This window comes from Notolabrus celidotus, chromosome 2 (genome assembly GCF_009762535.1).
Source record: "Notolabrus celidotus isolate fNotCel1 chromosome 2, fNotCel1.pri, whole genome shotgun sequence".
In the NCBI taxonomy this organism is placed as follows: Eukaryota; Metazoa; Chordata; class Actinopteri; order Labriformes; family Labridae; genus Notolabrus; species Notolabrus celidotus.
Window position 1 is genome coordinate 19,090,634 of NC_048273.1, and position 14,996 is coordinate 19,105,629.

At 39.7% G+C, this 14,996-nt stretch overlaps 1 protein-coding gene across 2 annotated transcripts in view; it reads left to right on the plus strand.

Annotated features, from left to right (window-relative positions):
• Positions 1-2,179: 2,179 nt before the first annotated feature.
• The window catches only part of arhgef18b (rho/rac guanine nucleotide exchange factor (GEF) 18b), a 47,344-nt gene continuing 34,527 nt past the window's right edge, over positions 2,180-14,996 (plus strand). The window contains exons 1-9 of one of the 2 annotated variants that reach the window (XM_034711117.1): positions 2,180-2,324; positions 8,166-8,314; positions 9,178-9,794; positions 10,171-10,339; positions 10,607-10,733; positions 10,840-10,894; positions 13,009-13,083; positions 13,373-13,481; positions 13,787-13,958. In XM_034711117.1, coding sequence (XP_034567008.1) covers positions 9,427-9,794; positions 10,171-10,339; positions 10,607-10,733; positions 10,840-10,894; positions 13,009-13,083; positions 13,373-13,481; positions 13,787-13,958 — 1,075 coding nt within the window. In that variant the 5' untranslated portion in view covers positions 2,180-2,324; positions 8,166-8,314; positions 9,178-9,426. Of the gene's footprint in view, positions 2,325-3,691; positions 3,817-8,165; positions 8,315-9,177; positions 9,795-10,170; positions 10,340-10,606; positions 10,734-10,839; positions 10,895-13,008; positions 13,084-13,372; positions 13,482-13,786; positions 13,959-14,996 lie in introns of those variants that run through there. The other variant, XM_034711109.1, reaches the window with a different exon arrangement.

Consider the following 14,996-nt stretch of genomic DNA (forward strand, 5'->3'; position numbering starts at 1 on the left):
TGTGTCTTTTCATGCTTCTTAACTGTGAGTTTAAACAGATAGACTTCAGTATGTAATGTGGATTTGAAAGTCAAATTTCAAGTAATCCACATTTAAGTAATTGTCACCCTTCAATAATGGATACTGGGATGCAGCTGAAAGCTCTATAGAAAAAACAAAAAGGTGAACTTGAGTGTGGCTGGCTTCTTTGTTTTGATTCATCACCATTAGTGGAAAGAACATTGTTTAACAAAATCATTCAAATCAAATTATGTAGATCACAACTATGAGATCATCTATGAACTTTAGATTTTATATTAGAATTATATCAGTATCTATTAGGGCTGTTAAACGTATTTTTAAAATCCCAATTCACTGCTAAATTTAAATGATTAATACCAATTTACTGCATCTTGAACACATTTAACATTTGATTATTTTGCATTTCAAAATCTGTAAAGCACAAGCAGTTCTTCCCAGTGTCTGAATTTGGAAGCAAATGAATGCAGCCTGTTGCAACCAATTTAACAAGTACTGCAGTTAACTTCTTCAGTGTCTTTTTATCCACAGATTTGACTCCAAATAGTGCTCTGCCAGCTTTTGTGATGCGGTTGCCCTCTGACACCAGTCTAATATGCCACATTTGCACTTATGTGGTGGCTTTAACTCTAGGTAATATGTTGATATTTTGATTCTGTTTGACAGAAAGTGCAAATTACTTTGACTTGTCAACCTAGCCATGTCATAGTTTTGTATTTTAAGTGGAATGTGCCACTAAGAAGTGCAGGGTGTTGTTTTTTTTTCGATCAGTATGGCAGCAGCAGGAAGCAAGAAGGCACTGCAGCAGCTTGATTACTGTGTGCCAGGAGGGACAGAATTCACCTGATTAAACAAAAAAGGCGTATTAATTTGTGACCATAATTGCATTGCAATTAACCCCTTTATAATGACATTCCCACTTTATATCAATTTTTAATGAATCTAAAATACTTATATATAACAATGATGTGAGCCATGAGGCATATTATGTACTTAAACTTTCAGTAATCATCAAACTATTTGTCAGATGTATCTCATTGTGAAGCTTTGCTATAGAAAATGTAAAACAAAGAAAGTAAGTTTTGGCAGCTTGCAGTTAATCCCTTCACTTGACACCTCCCCTGCAGCAATAGTATTATAAATTAAATATAACTGGTAGTATGTAGAAAAGTCAGTCTCTTTGCTGGTAGTCTTGTTTGATTTTGTATCTCATGTTTTATATTTCTCAGAAGCTCTAAACATTGTTTTTAACTTTGGTATTGTTACTTTTTCTTCTTCCATATAAGACATTTTTAGATTTATTCAGGATTCATGATCTCTGCTGCAGCCTCCTGCTGTTTCCCCACACTCCCATCCTTCATATAAGTACAGTCGCATGTCTCAGATCACATGCTATTGGTGTCCCTGCCCAATAGCATATTGACACCAGTTGAGAGAGGTTTCCTTTTTCTTTTTCAAATTATATTCCAAGTTTTAACTTAATCCACATAATTAAAATTAGCTAAACACGCATGGCATAAAGATGCATTTGAAAATCATCACACAAAATCCAACTTGTTCATTTTAATCACAATGCAGAATCTACTCAAGTCTTGCAGAATCACCTAACTGCTTGTTAATTTAAGTGCATGGGAAAACCAGGCCTGGGAACTTGTTCATGTTATAATCTGTGTTCATTCACTCACACAAACACACACAGAACTGAAAATAAATGTGACAGGCAGAGGTACATAATACACAAAGGTGTGAATGTGCAGCACGTATTATATAACTGAGACCACAATAAATGCAGCAAGTTCCTCTGCACGTTTTCTCAAGGGGTCTGCAGGTGTAACAAAAAGCAGTGAAATAAAAGGAGATGAAGAACCTGAGCCAAAAGATCAGACTTATAAACGTCATGAGATAACACAATAACACAATGATGAATTTATTTGCTCCTTTTTATTTTTGTTATGGTAGGTAATGACATGTATCTGAGTTGTAAACACATTACGATGTTGACGTGGTGCAGCTGCATTGTCACTGCAGTGTTGCTGTGCTTCCATCAACTGTGTGAACAGCCACAACATGTTTCAAAGCAGCAGAGGTGTGTGAAAGTGTTATGCGTGGGCTTTAGAGCTGCACGTCTTTTTCAGCTGCTCAGAAAGAGTAAAAAGAGGAAGCAGGGTTAAGATCCTGTGGCCGGCCCTGTGCAGTCAGTCAGTGGACTGTCACAAACTTAAACACAGTCAGACCTGAAGGACTTTAAAGCAGCTTTTCTCCTCGCTCTGGATTTACAAGCTGACCCCTGTTACTTGTCAATAAATGTAAGTACAGTTTATGTTGTTTTTGTCTTTATTCTGAGTTAGTGATCTTCAAATTGCATCTTTTTAAAAAAAATGTAACATCTAAAATTACATCTTGCATTACTTGTGCGAGCGCTCTGCCTTCTCTGTCTGTGGGAAAGTCAGGAGACTTCTCTGCTCGATGTGCAGTGAGCTGAACTTGACGGTTATCTGTACTTACACTTGTGCAAATTAAGAAGCACAACGGTTGCAGTGCCTGTCAGGCTCTGTCTCTGCAGTTGTAGCAGTTAGAGAAACGTTCACCCTTCTTCAGTGATCATTTTTTCAGCGCTTTGTTTTTGCATTTTCACAGAGACTTCACTTGCGTTACTTCTTCATAAGGGATGTGGTGGTTTGTGCCCCTATGACTCAGAATTTAAAAAAACTGCATGTTTCATTGCTCTATGTTGTCATTGCATACTTCCTTCTCTCTTTCTGTCTCTGCTTTGTTTCCTTAAAACTCTGCAATGTTCAAACTGGTCTGGAACAATTAAACTTAACAGGCATTTAACTTTTTTATGGTTGTTATTCGGATATTACACGACTGAACAACTGAAAATAACTTTTATTTACAACACCAAATGCTCCCTCCTGTTCCACCTCATGGATTCATGTGTGATCCCCTTCCTGCACTCTAAATTAAAAATCTTTAAGAAGCTAAAGTAACACTGCAGCAATGCAAACTTGTTCAAATTTAAGTTACATTTCTACATCAACGTGTTTTTCAGTACATGCATTTTAACAGCAAATTATAGCTAATGTATCAAAACACTTGGCCTTTATGACTTACAATTTAGTATAGTAAGCTCACTGTAGTTGAACTGCAGCTGTAATCATTACCCAATGAGGTAGTTTAGTTCAGACATTTACAACATCAGGTTTGGAACCCTCTGAAGATACATTCAGGCAGTATTTACATGACTTGTGAAGAGAGGAGAAGAAAATCAAAGTGCTGCCAAACAACTCTGTTTTAATTAATTTTGTTCTAGTTGTTACTTTTTGTGAAATTTTTAACAAACCGCTGGAGAAGTTAAGAGTGGGGATGTCACGTTGGTGGACCTGCTTGCAACTCACAGATATCTGAAACCTGACTGTTTTTTTGTGAGGACATCACATCACCCTCCACGCCTCCTTTCTCTCTCCCTGCTGTCAACTTCTTTTCTTTTTGCTCCTTTGCTCCTGCTCTTCTCAACTTGATGTAATCCCCAACTCAGCAGCTCCCTATTCCTTGCCTTCCTGCCGTCTCTCTCTCTCTCTCTCTCTCTCTCTCTCTCTCTCTCTCTCTCTCTCTCTCTCTCTCTCTCTCTCAACCCACCCCTCCTCTTCCTCTCTCTGGGTGCCAGAACTCTAGTGTGAGCGAGCTCTAGTCTCAGCTGGCCTCCCTGCTGTGGTGCTGGTATGGCTGAATCTCCTCTGAACCACTCATGGCCGTCCTTCTCCAAACTCTGGATGAAGAGGTGGTCGTTTAAGAGAGGTATGGTGGGAATCAGATTTTTGATATGTAGATTATGCTTCAGGTTGTTTTGATTTCTTGGATAGCACTGAGGAAAGACTGGGTGGGGGCTTTTGTCCGGTAAAGGTGGTGGACTGGATGTGAACTCAGGTGGATGTGTAGGACGCTGTTTATCATTACGACCTGATCTGGGTTCATGGTGACAGTTGCAATACATCAGATGAGAGTGATGACAGTGAGTCATTTCTAACTCTGGTTTGGTGTTCTGGTTACTTGAGATACTGCTTAAATGACACTTAACATAGTTGAAGAGAAACCTCTTGTTGTAAACTTTAAATGGTGTGTAGTTATAGTGTAACCTGTAGCTTAAAACCCTAAATGAACTGTCTCTAAAGGATATTTGGTGAAGCGTTTTTTTATGACTGGCAAATCTGTTAAGAAAACTTCATTTCAGTGTGAGTTTCATGCACATTTTGAACACAACAACTTGTCTTTTAATTCATCTCTCATACCCTCTATCTATGACATGCAGGACTTGAATTTCTTCATGCTTTCTGCCCCCATGCTGTTATCTTTAGAGGACTATAACATGTTTTTCAGTTCTGATATAAAAAAGCTGTGTAGGATGTTTCCATTTTGCCTCTACATGGTTGGTGTCTGTGTTGCTCAGCGCTTTGAAAGAGATGAATTTCTGATCAAAGCGGATCTGTGAGATGACAGTTGTTTTGATGTGTGCTTTGCCCTCTGATCTAACAGTCTCTGTTTTCTCTTTTTTTCACCTGAACCTCACATCTGTCACACACACACACACTCGAACACAGGCTCACACTTGTATACCAGACAGGGAGTAACTCAAGATCTGAATGATCACAGTGACCTTAATCCAAGCACTTTTATTCCATAGGCAAAGTAATCAAATTGTTTTTTTTTAATTTTTTTTTAAAAAAAGCTATAGACAAGTGGGATTGTTATCCTGGCATCTGTCTGACATGTGGGCTCAGTGTATGTGTTTGTGTGTGTTTGTGTGTCAGAGCAAAATGGCCTTAACGACTACATGTATGGGTGTTGAAATGTCTCTGTTGTATCAGCGTCTCTTTTGAAAACACAGCAGTAGACATCCTTTCATTAATCTACATACATTGTGCACGTTGTAAATAATCAACTGACCGTATCTTATGATGCCTGAGGTTCCTCTTGTGATTGTCATGTTGCTGTGCAGATGTGTGTACTGTTCAGAGAGCTTTGTGGTGAACACGTGTTCTTATTTCCTGCTCAGATGTCAGTCAGAAAAGTCCCTCTAAACACTCAATACAAACATGCAGAGAGACACAAATGTGTTATTTACACTACACTTAATGGCTTTTAGATCCCTAAGAATAGATTGAAGTTGTGTTAACTTTGTTTGAATTATCATTCTCCTTCCAACAAACAGTTTTAAGAAACTAATCTTTGCATCACTAAAAATTATTCTTATAAACCTAACCTAGTCCACCATGAAAAACAGCTCAAGTTTTATAAATTAAGAACAGTAGTTGATATACTGTGGGGCATACATACAAGTTAAGTCAGTTGAAAAGAGACATTTAAAATCCATGCTTTGCATTACAACCTATGTACCATCTATTTGCAAAGAATACAGTCTTAAAAAATTAACAAAGAAAGAGTAAGGAAATTCTCAAGAAGAGCAGCAGAAGAGGAATCCCTCCCTAGCCACTTAGACAGAAGCAACACTTGACAAAATGACACGCAGAAGAGTAAATTGCCTAAACATTAAAAGACGTCTATAATGTGAACATTGAGAGTAATCATTTTAAGAGATATAGCCAAGGTGTAACTGTCATTTTGTGATTTATTAATTGATAATTGTCTCTAGTTTTATAGCAGACATCCCTTTGTTATGTGGAGCCAAACAGTGTGGAAAAAAGCTGACACTGACAGTGCCAAAACCATTATGGAGACCACCACACACACACACACACACACACACACACACACACACACACACACACACACACACACACACACACACACACACACACACACACACACACACACATAATGCTTCATCCTTGTGTGATGCATTAGCAGATATGAAAGGCCAACCATAAAAGGCTACAGCGGCACTACCAGAAAGCATCAAGCAGCCGCTGCAGTGTCTGAGTTTACACTTAATATGAGCAGGATACGGACGCAAACAAACTCTCCCTCCAGCCGGGACACTGCCACACCAGTGATTTATTAATATAGAAAATAGATCTACAGTGTTTCTGTCTTTGTGTTTATGTGAGAGCATCTCTGGCTGAGCTGAAGAGGAGGGTGGATGCTGCTGCTTTATAGCCGGACACAGGAACAGGACTCAGAGTGTGGTCTGCCTGCATTTTATCTAATTGCACATCAATACCTGTGGTCTCTAAAGTTAAACAATAGGATCCCAACTGTAAAAGGATTCACACAAAACTAGCTTTGCATCTGGTGTCTGCAAAACCCAAGGGTATGAACAGTAACAAATTCTATTTGTGTCTCTCTTACATTCAACCAGTTTTCATCTGTTGAGAGCACATACAGTCTGTGTTTGAGAGTCACAAGAGAATCTCCGTACAAGCCACTAATTTAAGCTACGATTTCAATCAAGCAAATCTAGTAATTTGCTAGCATACATAGCATTGCAACAGAAACAAAAACAGTTCCGATTTAGAAGATGACCTCTAGATCAGGGGTTCCCAGACTATTCAGCCCGTGACCCCCAAAATATAGGTGCCAAAGACTTGCAACCCCCACTGTCCCTCAAAGTGATTTAATGTAGCTTAATTTAGTTGGTCTGCAGAAAATGAAACTACCTATATGAACATGTGGCTGTATTAACTGTGCCTTATGAATTGACCTACTGCTACTGATGCTTTTGATAATTAACTGTTCAGTAACCCTAAACTTAGGAGTCAACTGGCAAAAAGAAAGGCAGAAAGCTCATTACATTTTCTATTTTCAAGGTTTTATTTTAACGTTAGCTATTTTTGTCAATATTTTTTACTATAATGGGTAAAATGTACTTTTTTGAGATAACTTATAAAAAAAAACGTTCTGGAAGATATCTCACGACCCCCCATTTTTGTCTCGCGACCCCCCAGGGGGTCCCAACCCACACTTTGGGAACTCCTGTTCTAGATTAGCCGTTGTCAACTAAGGATTTAATACAGGTAACAGTGATGAGGGGGAGGAAGGCTTTTGTACATAGCGAAACAGGTTATTGTTTTTATGTTTTTAGAGCTGGTTTAATTCACGGTCTATGTAAATAAAAAAAACTGTTTAAAATTACTTTGTGTAAACCACTAACTTAGTGCAGCATTTAGTATCTTTTAGCCAACAATCAACAGCAGCAGCAGCAAGACATGTTTTCCATTGCCTATATTTCTGTCAAAGTTGGTAGTAACTAAAAAAGTAGGACTGAGGTATTATATGGAACCTATAAACAAGAACACAAATGAGTGTTACAATGTTGTTATGGAACTATCTGTTGGATGTTTAGAGAAAAGTCTTGATGACTTCATATGTCAATGTTTTGTTTAAACCTTGATGTGCTCGGTCACATTGTCTCGCTCTTGAGAACTTACAGAAACCTTTTAATATTCTAATGGTGGAAAATTGAAATTGTTGTATGTTATTCATCATAACCTTTATCTTCACAGGAAAAAAAGAAAGGGGGCAAATGTTTTCAAGGAGTGAATGGAGGCAGCCCTTGTGGAGCCAGGCAGGCTTAGACTGAGGCTTGGGTTCACATGAGTCGTTCCTTATGAAATGAGTCTTATGTAACCTGACGTAGCTGTGGCTCTCCCCTCCTCAGATGGGCATAGTGTGGCTGAAGCCTGCACTAACAGATACTTTAGCAACTATTGGACACTGATACATTTTTAAATGTATTGCAAATATCAGAAATGTAAAAGTTAAACACTTTTTTACTACAAGTAGATATTACTAAGCTCCATATTTGCCTGTACAGTAAATTCCTGTCCCAGAGAATGTATCTATGGAGCCTTTTAGTAAAGGCAGGCAGCTTTTCAGGCAGTTCAAAGCTCATTGATGGAATAATCTACATGGAGACTGATGCAGACTCACCAGTGCAGTGGTGACAGTGGTTTGTGGCATCATGTGAATCCAGGAATCTGTTTAGGCAATGGAAATGTAAAAGAGTTTTCAGTTGGAGGTTGGAGCGAGGATTGTAACAGATCTTTTCTTCCATCTGATACAAAAACACTCAAAGTGATCACACAGGTGTTGTACAGCTGTTAAACTCAGCTACATGTGCATTTTTTTTAAGTTAACACTTTTTGGGACATCTTTGTATCTGATGAACTTTATACTATTTTTTCATTCAGCATCTGAGTGCAAGCCATGTAGTGAGCCCTGTGGTTCTCCGGGAGCTCAACTTGGTGTCCAACCACCTAGCGGGACAGGGTCTTCCTCCTCACTTTCCCCTGCCTCTATTCCTGAGGATGTCTTCTTTGGGAGCAGCAATAAAGATCAGGTAAGGGTCCTTTTTATTGATTAGAGCCATTGATGGTTTTAACTCGCTGTCCTTGCTTGCCATACTAGCACCATACATGGTGCACATTATATCATCCAAAGATTAGCTTGTTTGTTAGGACAGCTGGTAAAGTCTCTACAGTCATCCAGTGTGTGTCTCTGGCTAAACCATTTGCTAATTGGCTAGCTAACAACAGCATTGAGATTCCTTTCCTGGTAGCTCAGCAAAGTTGCTTGTCTTGATATCTATATGGCCAGTTTTTGTCTTTGCAGGAAATATACAACACTAATCCTAAAGTCATGACGCAAATTGGTACAAATGAGTCAATATCTCAAACAACTTAACAACACAAGACCTGCTAATTAATTGAAAATACTACAATTCACAGACTTGTTAAGTTAGTACACTTGACTGCATGAGCAAGCCATTTGTATGATATTTGTCTAATGAAGTTCTCCATAAGATCCCAACAACACAAAAACAGCCAATATGTCAAGTTCACTAACTCAAATGAGATAATTTGACACCTTGTAGACACCTAGCATGGACTACAGAGGCCTCTTTGTACCAAGCATTCAACATGTCTTGTTTAACTGAATGTCAATTTGGGCATTTAGGCCTCCGATATTGGGGATGACTCACTTTTTAGGGCAAAGCAAGGAACTGTAGTTTTCAGCAGGTACTAGCTTCATTTAATAGCCAAGGATTCAGTTTCAAAGTTGCTAGCATGGCTGTAGACTCTTAAGTTTTAAATTCATTTTACATGACTTGAATTTCAGAACTGAACTTCAAAATATCTATTTACTCTATTTCTCCTCTTTTTTAAATACATTTTTCTTTCTTGGCTCCATGCTGGGTTGCAGGATGCATGCTCAGTGGTCAGTGACTATGACTGCCCCTTTGCGGAGGTGAGCAACAGTGTGGAGGACTTGCAAGCCTACAGCTCTTCATTCAAAGACTCTGAGTACTTTAGAGACCTGGAAGGGGGGATACCTGCTCCACAGTCTACTGCATCCACAATAAGCACAGTCCCACAGAGCAAACCTCTTACTGTTGGCCTACAGGAGACTCTGAACACAGACAGTGCCATTAATCAAACTGTACAGACTTCTATGACCACAAACACCCCTCAGGGCCAAGAACCATCTCCCTGTTCCTATTTCCACCCTAAAGAAGAACCTCATCACAACTTCGTGGTCACTCAGCTGAGTCCTAAGTTGCTGGCAGATTGCATTATTGACAGCGGGAACTCCTTAGGACCAGAGGCAGGGCTTCGCTTCATGATTAATCTGAATGGACTCTTGGGATCAATGGAAACAGAAAACGGAATTAAGAAATCAGAGGAAATTAAGAACGAGTCTACGATGGAGGCAGATGGAGAGCCAGACCTGGACAGCTTTCCTATCCTGGTTAGATCCATGTCAACGTCCCGGAGGCACAGCTGGGGTGTCCCTGTGTCTCCAATTAACCTGGGAAGAAGGTAAAATGGATTAAAAGAAACAGAGGGATAGTTTTCACAAAGATGACCATAATCCTACAAGTCATATCTAAATTGTTTCAGAATAGTTGTCCATTGAGATTTGACCTTTCGCTTCAGTGTTTCTTGACATTGCTCATTATAACTCTTGAAAACAAATATGTGCTGAGTGTTTCTTGTGGCTTTCACAACTTCTTAAAAAGTCAACCTTAATTTGGGGTGAGAACATGAGCAGCGCACCAAAATAAGAACAAGCAGCACAAATAACAGTGGACTTAATTTTTCCTGCTCTGCGATTTGTTTTGAGTAATAGAAACATGTCACTGCGTGGTTATTCATTTGCTGTGTGTGACTGTTTGTTTCTATGCTGTGTCACCAGACTGAGCCTGGACACCATGAACATGGACAGTGATGGAGAGAGAGAAGATGATGAAGAGAGAGAGAAAAGTCTTTTCCAGGCCAGCCAGCAGGAGATCTTAAGCTGCACAGACTGTCCTGCAGATGAGATGGATGGACCCAGGCAGAGGGTTCCCTGTCCAGAAACCAGGGTCTGTAGTGTGACAATAAAGAGAAGGGAAAGGAACACTGAGACGATATAAATCTTATCTCAGGACAAAAATCAGTGTCTTAAAGCATTCACCAATTTATTTATTTTTTTAACAGGCTAATGTGATAAAAAAATGACTGAAACACTGCAAAATAGAAACCACTGCAAGAAAGTTACATTAAGAAGTGTTGCTGCTGTATGATAGGAGTGGAGGTAAATAAATCAAACTAATGTAATCTACATTTGTGTTTGTTCTTCATGCTTGCAGGCCAGAGGATTGCCTGGAAGACATCTGTACTCTCGATCCGATATCCTTGCCACGGACGAATGTTCCCGGGCTGCACACATTTCTCGTGTTGTGCAGACCTCCAAACAGGCAGCCAGGGCAGCAGGAGGTGGGGCTGAGAGTTATGACCTGTAGTGCATTTGTTAGTTTATATGTTTTATCTTCAGCAGGCAGCTTTTTTCAAACATATTTGACCCTTTTTTTTATGTCTGCAGCAGAGGAGTTTGACCCTGAGGAAAACCTACATTCTACTGAAGGACAGAGCCATATGTAAGTCTGTACTGTAGTGAATTGTAAACTTACATATCCTTTTATGACTTTAAGGTATGCTTCCCTTCAGTCTGCAGGCAACTCAGGCTTAATGATGCTTGAATGAAAATATACCCATCTGATTTGATTCACAGGAAGCAAATGTTGGCAGTTTGTGTCCTGTTAATCATACCTGCAGCATTTGAATGGTTCAGTACAATAGTTCACACGATGTTCTGTAGCTGTAAATCCTTATAGTCTGGTACAGCTTTCTAACTCCCACGTAACAGGGGGGCTTTCCCACTTCTCTCCTGACATATCTGCTCCATGTCATACATCTGCAAACCTCCTCCTCCAAACAGTCCTCCCTGCTCCTTAGATGGCCTCTCAGTGTATATGTGTACATTTGTATTGTATGTGCATTCTAGTGGTCATGTCAACAAAGCAGACCAGGAGGACGTGTCTCTAAATCACAGTTTGTCACCCAGCACCCAAAAACATTCTCCTCTTCTCTCCTCTCCTCTTTAGTACTCTACTCTGCTCTGCTCTGCCCTACTCTACTTTACTGCACTGTACTGTACTCTACTCTCCTCTCCTTCTAGTACTCTACTTTACTCTACTCTACTCTACTCTACTCTACTCTACTCTACTCTACTCTACTCTACTCTACTCTCCTTCTAGTACTCTACTCTACTCTACTCTACTCTACTCTACTCTACTCTACTCTACTCTACTCTCCTTCTAGTACTCTATTCTACTCTACTCTACTCTACTCTCCTTCTAGTACTCTACTCTACTCTACTCTACTCTACTCTACTCTACTCTACTCTACTCTACTCTACTCTCCCTCTAGTACTCTACTCTACTCTACTCTACTCTACTCTACTCTACTCTACTCTACTCTACTCTACTCCTTCTAGTACTCTACTCTGCTCTACTCTACTCTACTCTACTCTACTCTACTCTACTCTACTCTACTCTCCTTCTAGTACTCTATTCTACTCTACTCTACTCTACTCTCCTTCTAGTACTCTACTCTACTCTACTCTACTCTACTCTACTCTACTCTACTCTACTCTCCCTCTAGTACTCTACTCTACTCTACTCTACTCTACTCTACTCTACTCCTTCTAGTACTCTACTCTGCTCTACTCTACTCTACTCTGCTCTGCTCTGCTCTACTCTACTCTACTCTACTCTGCTCAACTCTACTCTACTCTACTCTACTCTGCTCTGCTCAACTCTACTCTACTCTACTCTACTCTACTCTACTCTACTCTACTCCTTCTAGTACTCTATTCTACTCTACTCTACTCTACTCTACTCTACTCTACTCTACTCTACTCTACTCTACTCTCCTTCTAGTACTCTACTCTACTCTACTCTACTCTACTCTACTCTACTCTACTCTCCTTCTAGTACTCTACTCTACTCTACTCTACTCTACTCTACTCTGCTCTGCTCTGCTCTACTCTGCTCTACTCTACTCTACTCTACTCTGCTCTACTCTACTCTACTCTACTCTACTCTACTCTACTCTACTCTACTCTGCTCTGCTCTACTCTACTCTACTCTACTCTACTGTACTCTACTCTACTCTACACTCCACACTCAGCCTCAGTGTCTTGTTTGTCTTAGGCTGATGGTACAGAAAGTTCTGCAGGAGCTAAAGCTGTACCATGGGTAAGTAAACAGAGGAGGGAGGTCTGCTCGCTCCATCTTCCACTGCTCAAACAACTCCCAGTGTTCAGAGCAACAACAGGACTAGAGTATGACAGAGGGGGGCCTCTGTACTGTTTGGGTGTGTCTACATTTAAGTGCATGCATGGTTTTGGCATGTGTGTTTGCATGTGCCTTTTTCTGCACTGACACACTTTGCCATTATCTCTGAAAGGGGTCTTGGGAAGACTATAGTTTTCAAACTCACCTCAAAGGAAACCCGGCTGATTACTAAGTGAAAACAATATTTTCATTAAGCATATTACACTCTCAGAAAGGATGTATTTTCCACTACACTGTTCACTTGTGCTGTGATAGAAATCCCTCTGCTTTCTTTTAATAGCTGTTAGTTTGGCCAGTTTTCTGTTGAAATGATTTGCTCTCTGCACAGACATCATCTCATTGTTTGTTCCCAGGGCGAAGCAGAGGAACAACAAATCAGAAACCAAAGTTTCAGGAAATGTCACCTGGTACGAGTTCCTCTCTAATGAGTAAGTACATCACTGTTCCCGTATCACTAAAGCTTGATGGACATTTTTTTGAAGTTACTTTAGAGACAGGAAATGTAGAGATGTAGAGAAATGTGATGTAAACGGATGTGGCCAGGAGTCGAACCAGCCACCAGTGATGTATCATTACAACTGTAACTACCTATAAATACATCATGTTATTAATTGCATGTGCAGTGACATCCAACTCTGTAGTCAAGTAAGAGCACAATGACAATTATAAGAAAACTTACAGATGACATTCTTTTTATTTAATCTGCTGTTTGACCAGGAATGAGGAAGAGGAGGATCGCACAGAGAAGGTAGAGAGAGGCACCAAGGTAAAGAGGACACTTAGCTCTCTGAGGAACAGGATGACAGGCTCCTTCAATAAAGATAAGGTAAACTCAAAGCACAGAAACAAGGTGCACAACCCTTGGGGAAATTAATAATTATCATGTTACTTGAACTGCAATAGCACAAAGCCCTAATAAGCAGTGGAAGTTTTTAAAGAGCTAACATAATGTTGCCACATTTGAGTCACAGATCTACCTACGCAAAGCATGTTATACATCCTGCTTCTGATACAGTTATACAAGGTCATGCCAGGACATGCTGTATGTGCCACGGTGAAAGAGAACACAAAAATGCACTAAAATATATATATATTTTTTAAAACCTTGTTTGCTTTCCTTTTTCTCTACAGGGTAAGAATCGAGAAAAAGAGCCGCCAAAGGAAAGAGGGAAGGAGAAGGAAGCCAAAGAGAAAGTGTACAGCAGGAGCAGCCATTATTTGGTGCCGGGTGCTTTCTCTAGCTGTGCCACCTGCTCGCTGTGCAGCAAGACCCTGCAGAAAAAGCATGGCCTGCAGTGCATGAGTGAGTAACACCACAGCCAGGGGTGTATACACACCCACGCTTGTTCTCAGCCTGACACACATTCACAGATGTTCTGTTCACACACACAAATTCACATCTATTTTTGCCCTTGCTAATGCACGCATGCTCATTTGAGCACTTATTGAGCACTCAGACAAACAAACAGGTCACACATACATCAGAAACTGTAATGAACAAAAAGCATAAAAAAAACATTTGGGGACGTTTTTTTGTTGCAACAAATTACTATTAAAGACTTTGTTTTGATACAGTATTTTGCATCCTGGTAGTAATATGGCAGGTTATACCATTCAAATAATGGCACTTTAAATACTGTTTTTTGTTTTGAAGGGTATTTTCTCTCACACCTTTCTTTTTAAATGAAGATGATGTTCCCTTTTAGTTCCTCTTCAAGCAACATCGAAATACTAAAGCATTACATACAAAAACACAGACATTTTATCACTTTTTTCCACACTGCATCATTGCTTTGATTCTTAGTTTGGCACAACTAAGCTCACTTGTTCAATGTGATATCAGACCTATTAACACTGCCTTCCATCAGTTGTTTAAGGGAATCGACAGCATGTCTTACCTTTTCCTCTGGCTTTGAATTTAAATTTTCTTCACATTTCTTGTTTTTTGTTGTTGTTGGATGAACACTTATGATAGGAAAGTTCAATCCTTGCTTTGTTTGGAGGGAGCTAAAAGCTTTGTAGTACATCTGTACAGGGTATTTCAACACTCTGTGGCATCTTTTTCCTCTGCTCTCATACCACAACATTGCAGCCTGCAGGTCAGCTGATAAGCCAGCGTTACCTGATGAAAGACACTAAATAGTGTTTGTGAGTAAAGTACAGGAGACACTTTAAACCAAAAAGTCAAAATGCAATTTGTGAAGTTTTAAATAAGAGTAAAACTTTTCCAGTTCAAGAAACATATAAAAAAGTTGGTCACTTACCAATGAATATCTAAAAAAACAACTATTAAAGGGATTCAATAGGTGGACTGAACTTGGCAGCAAAGGTTGTAGGTATT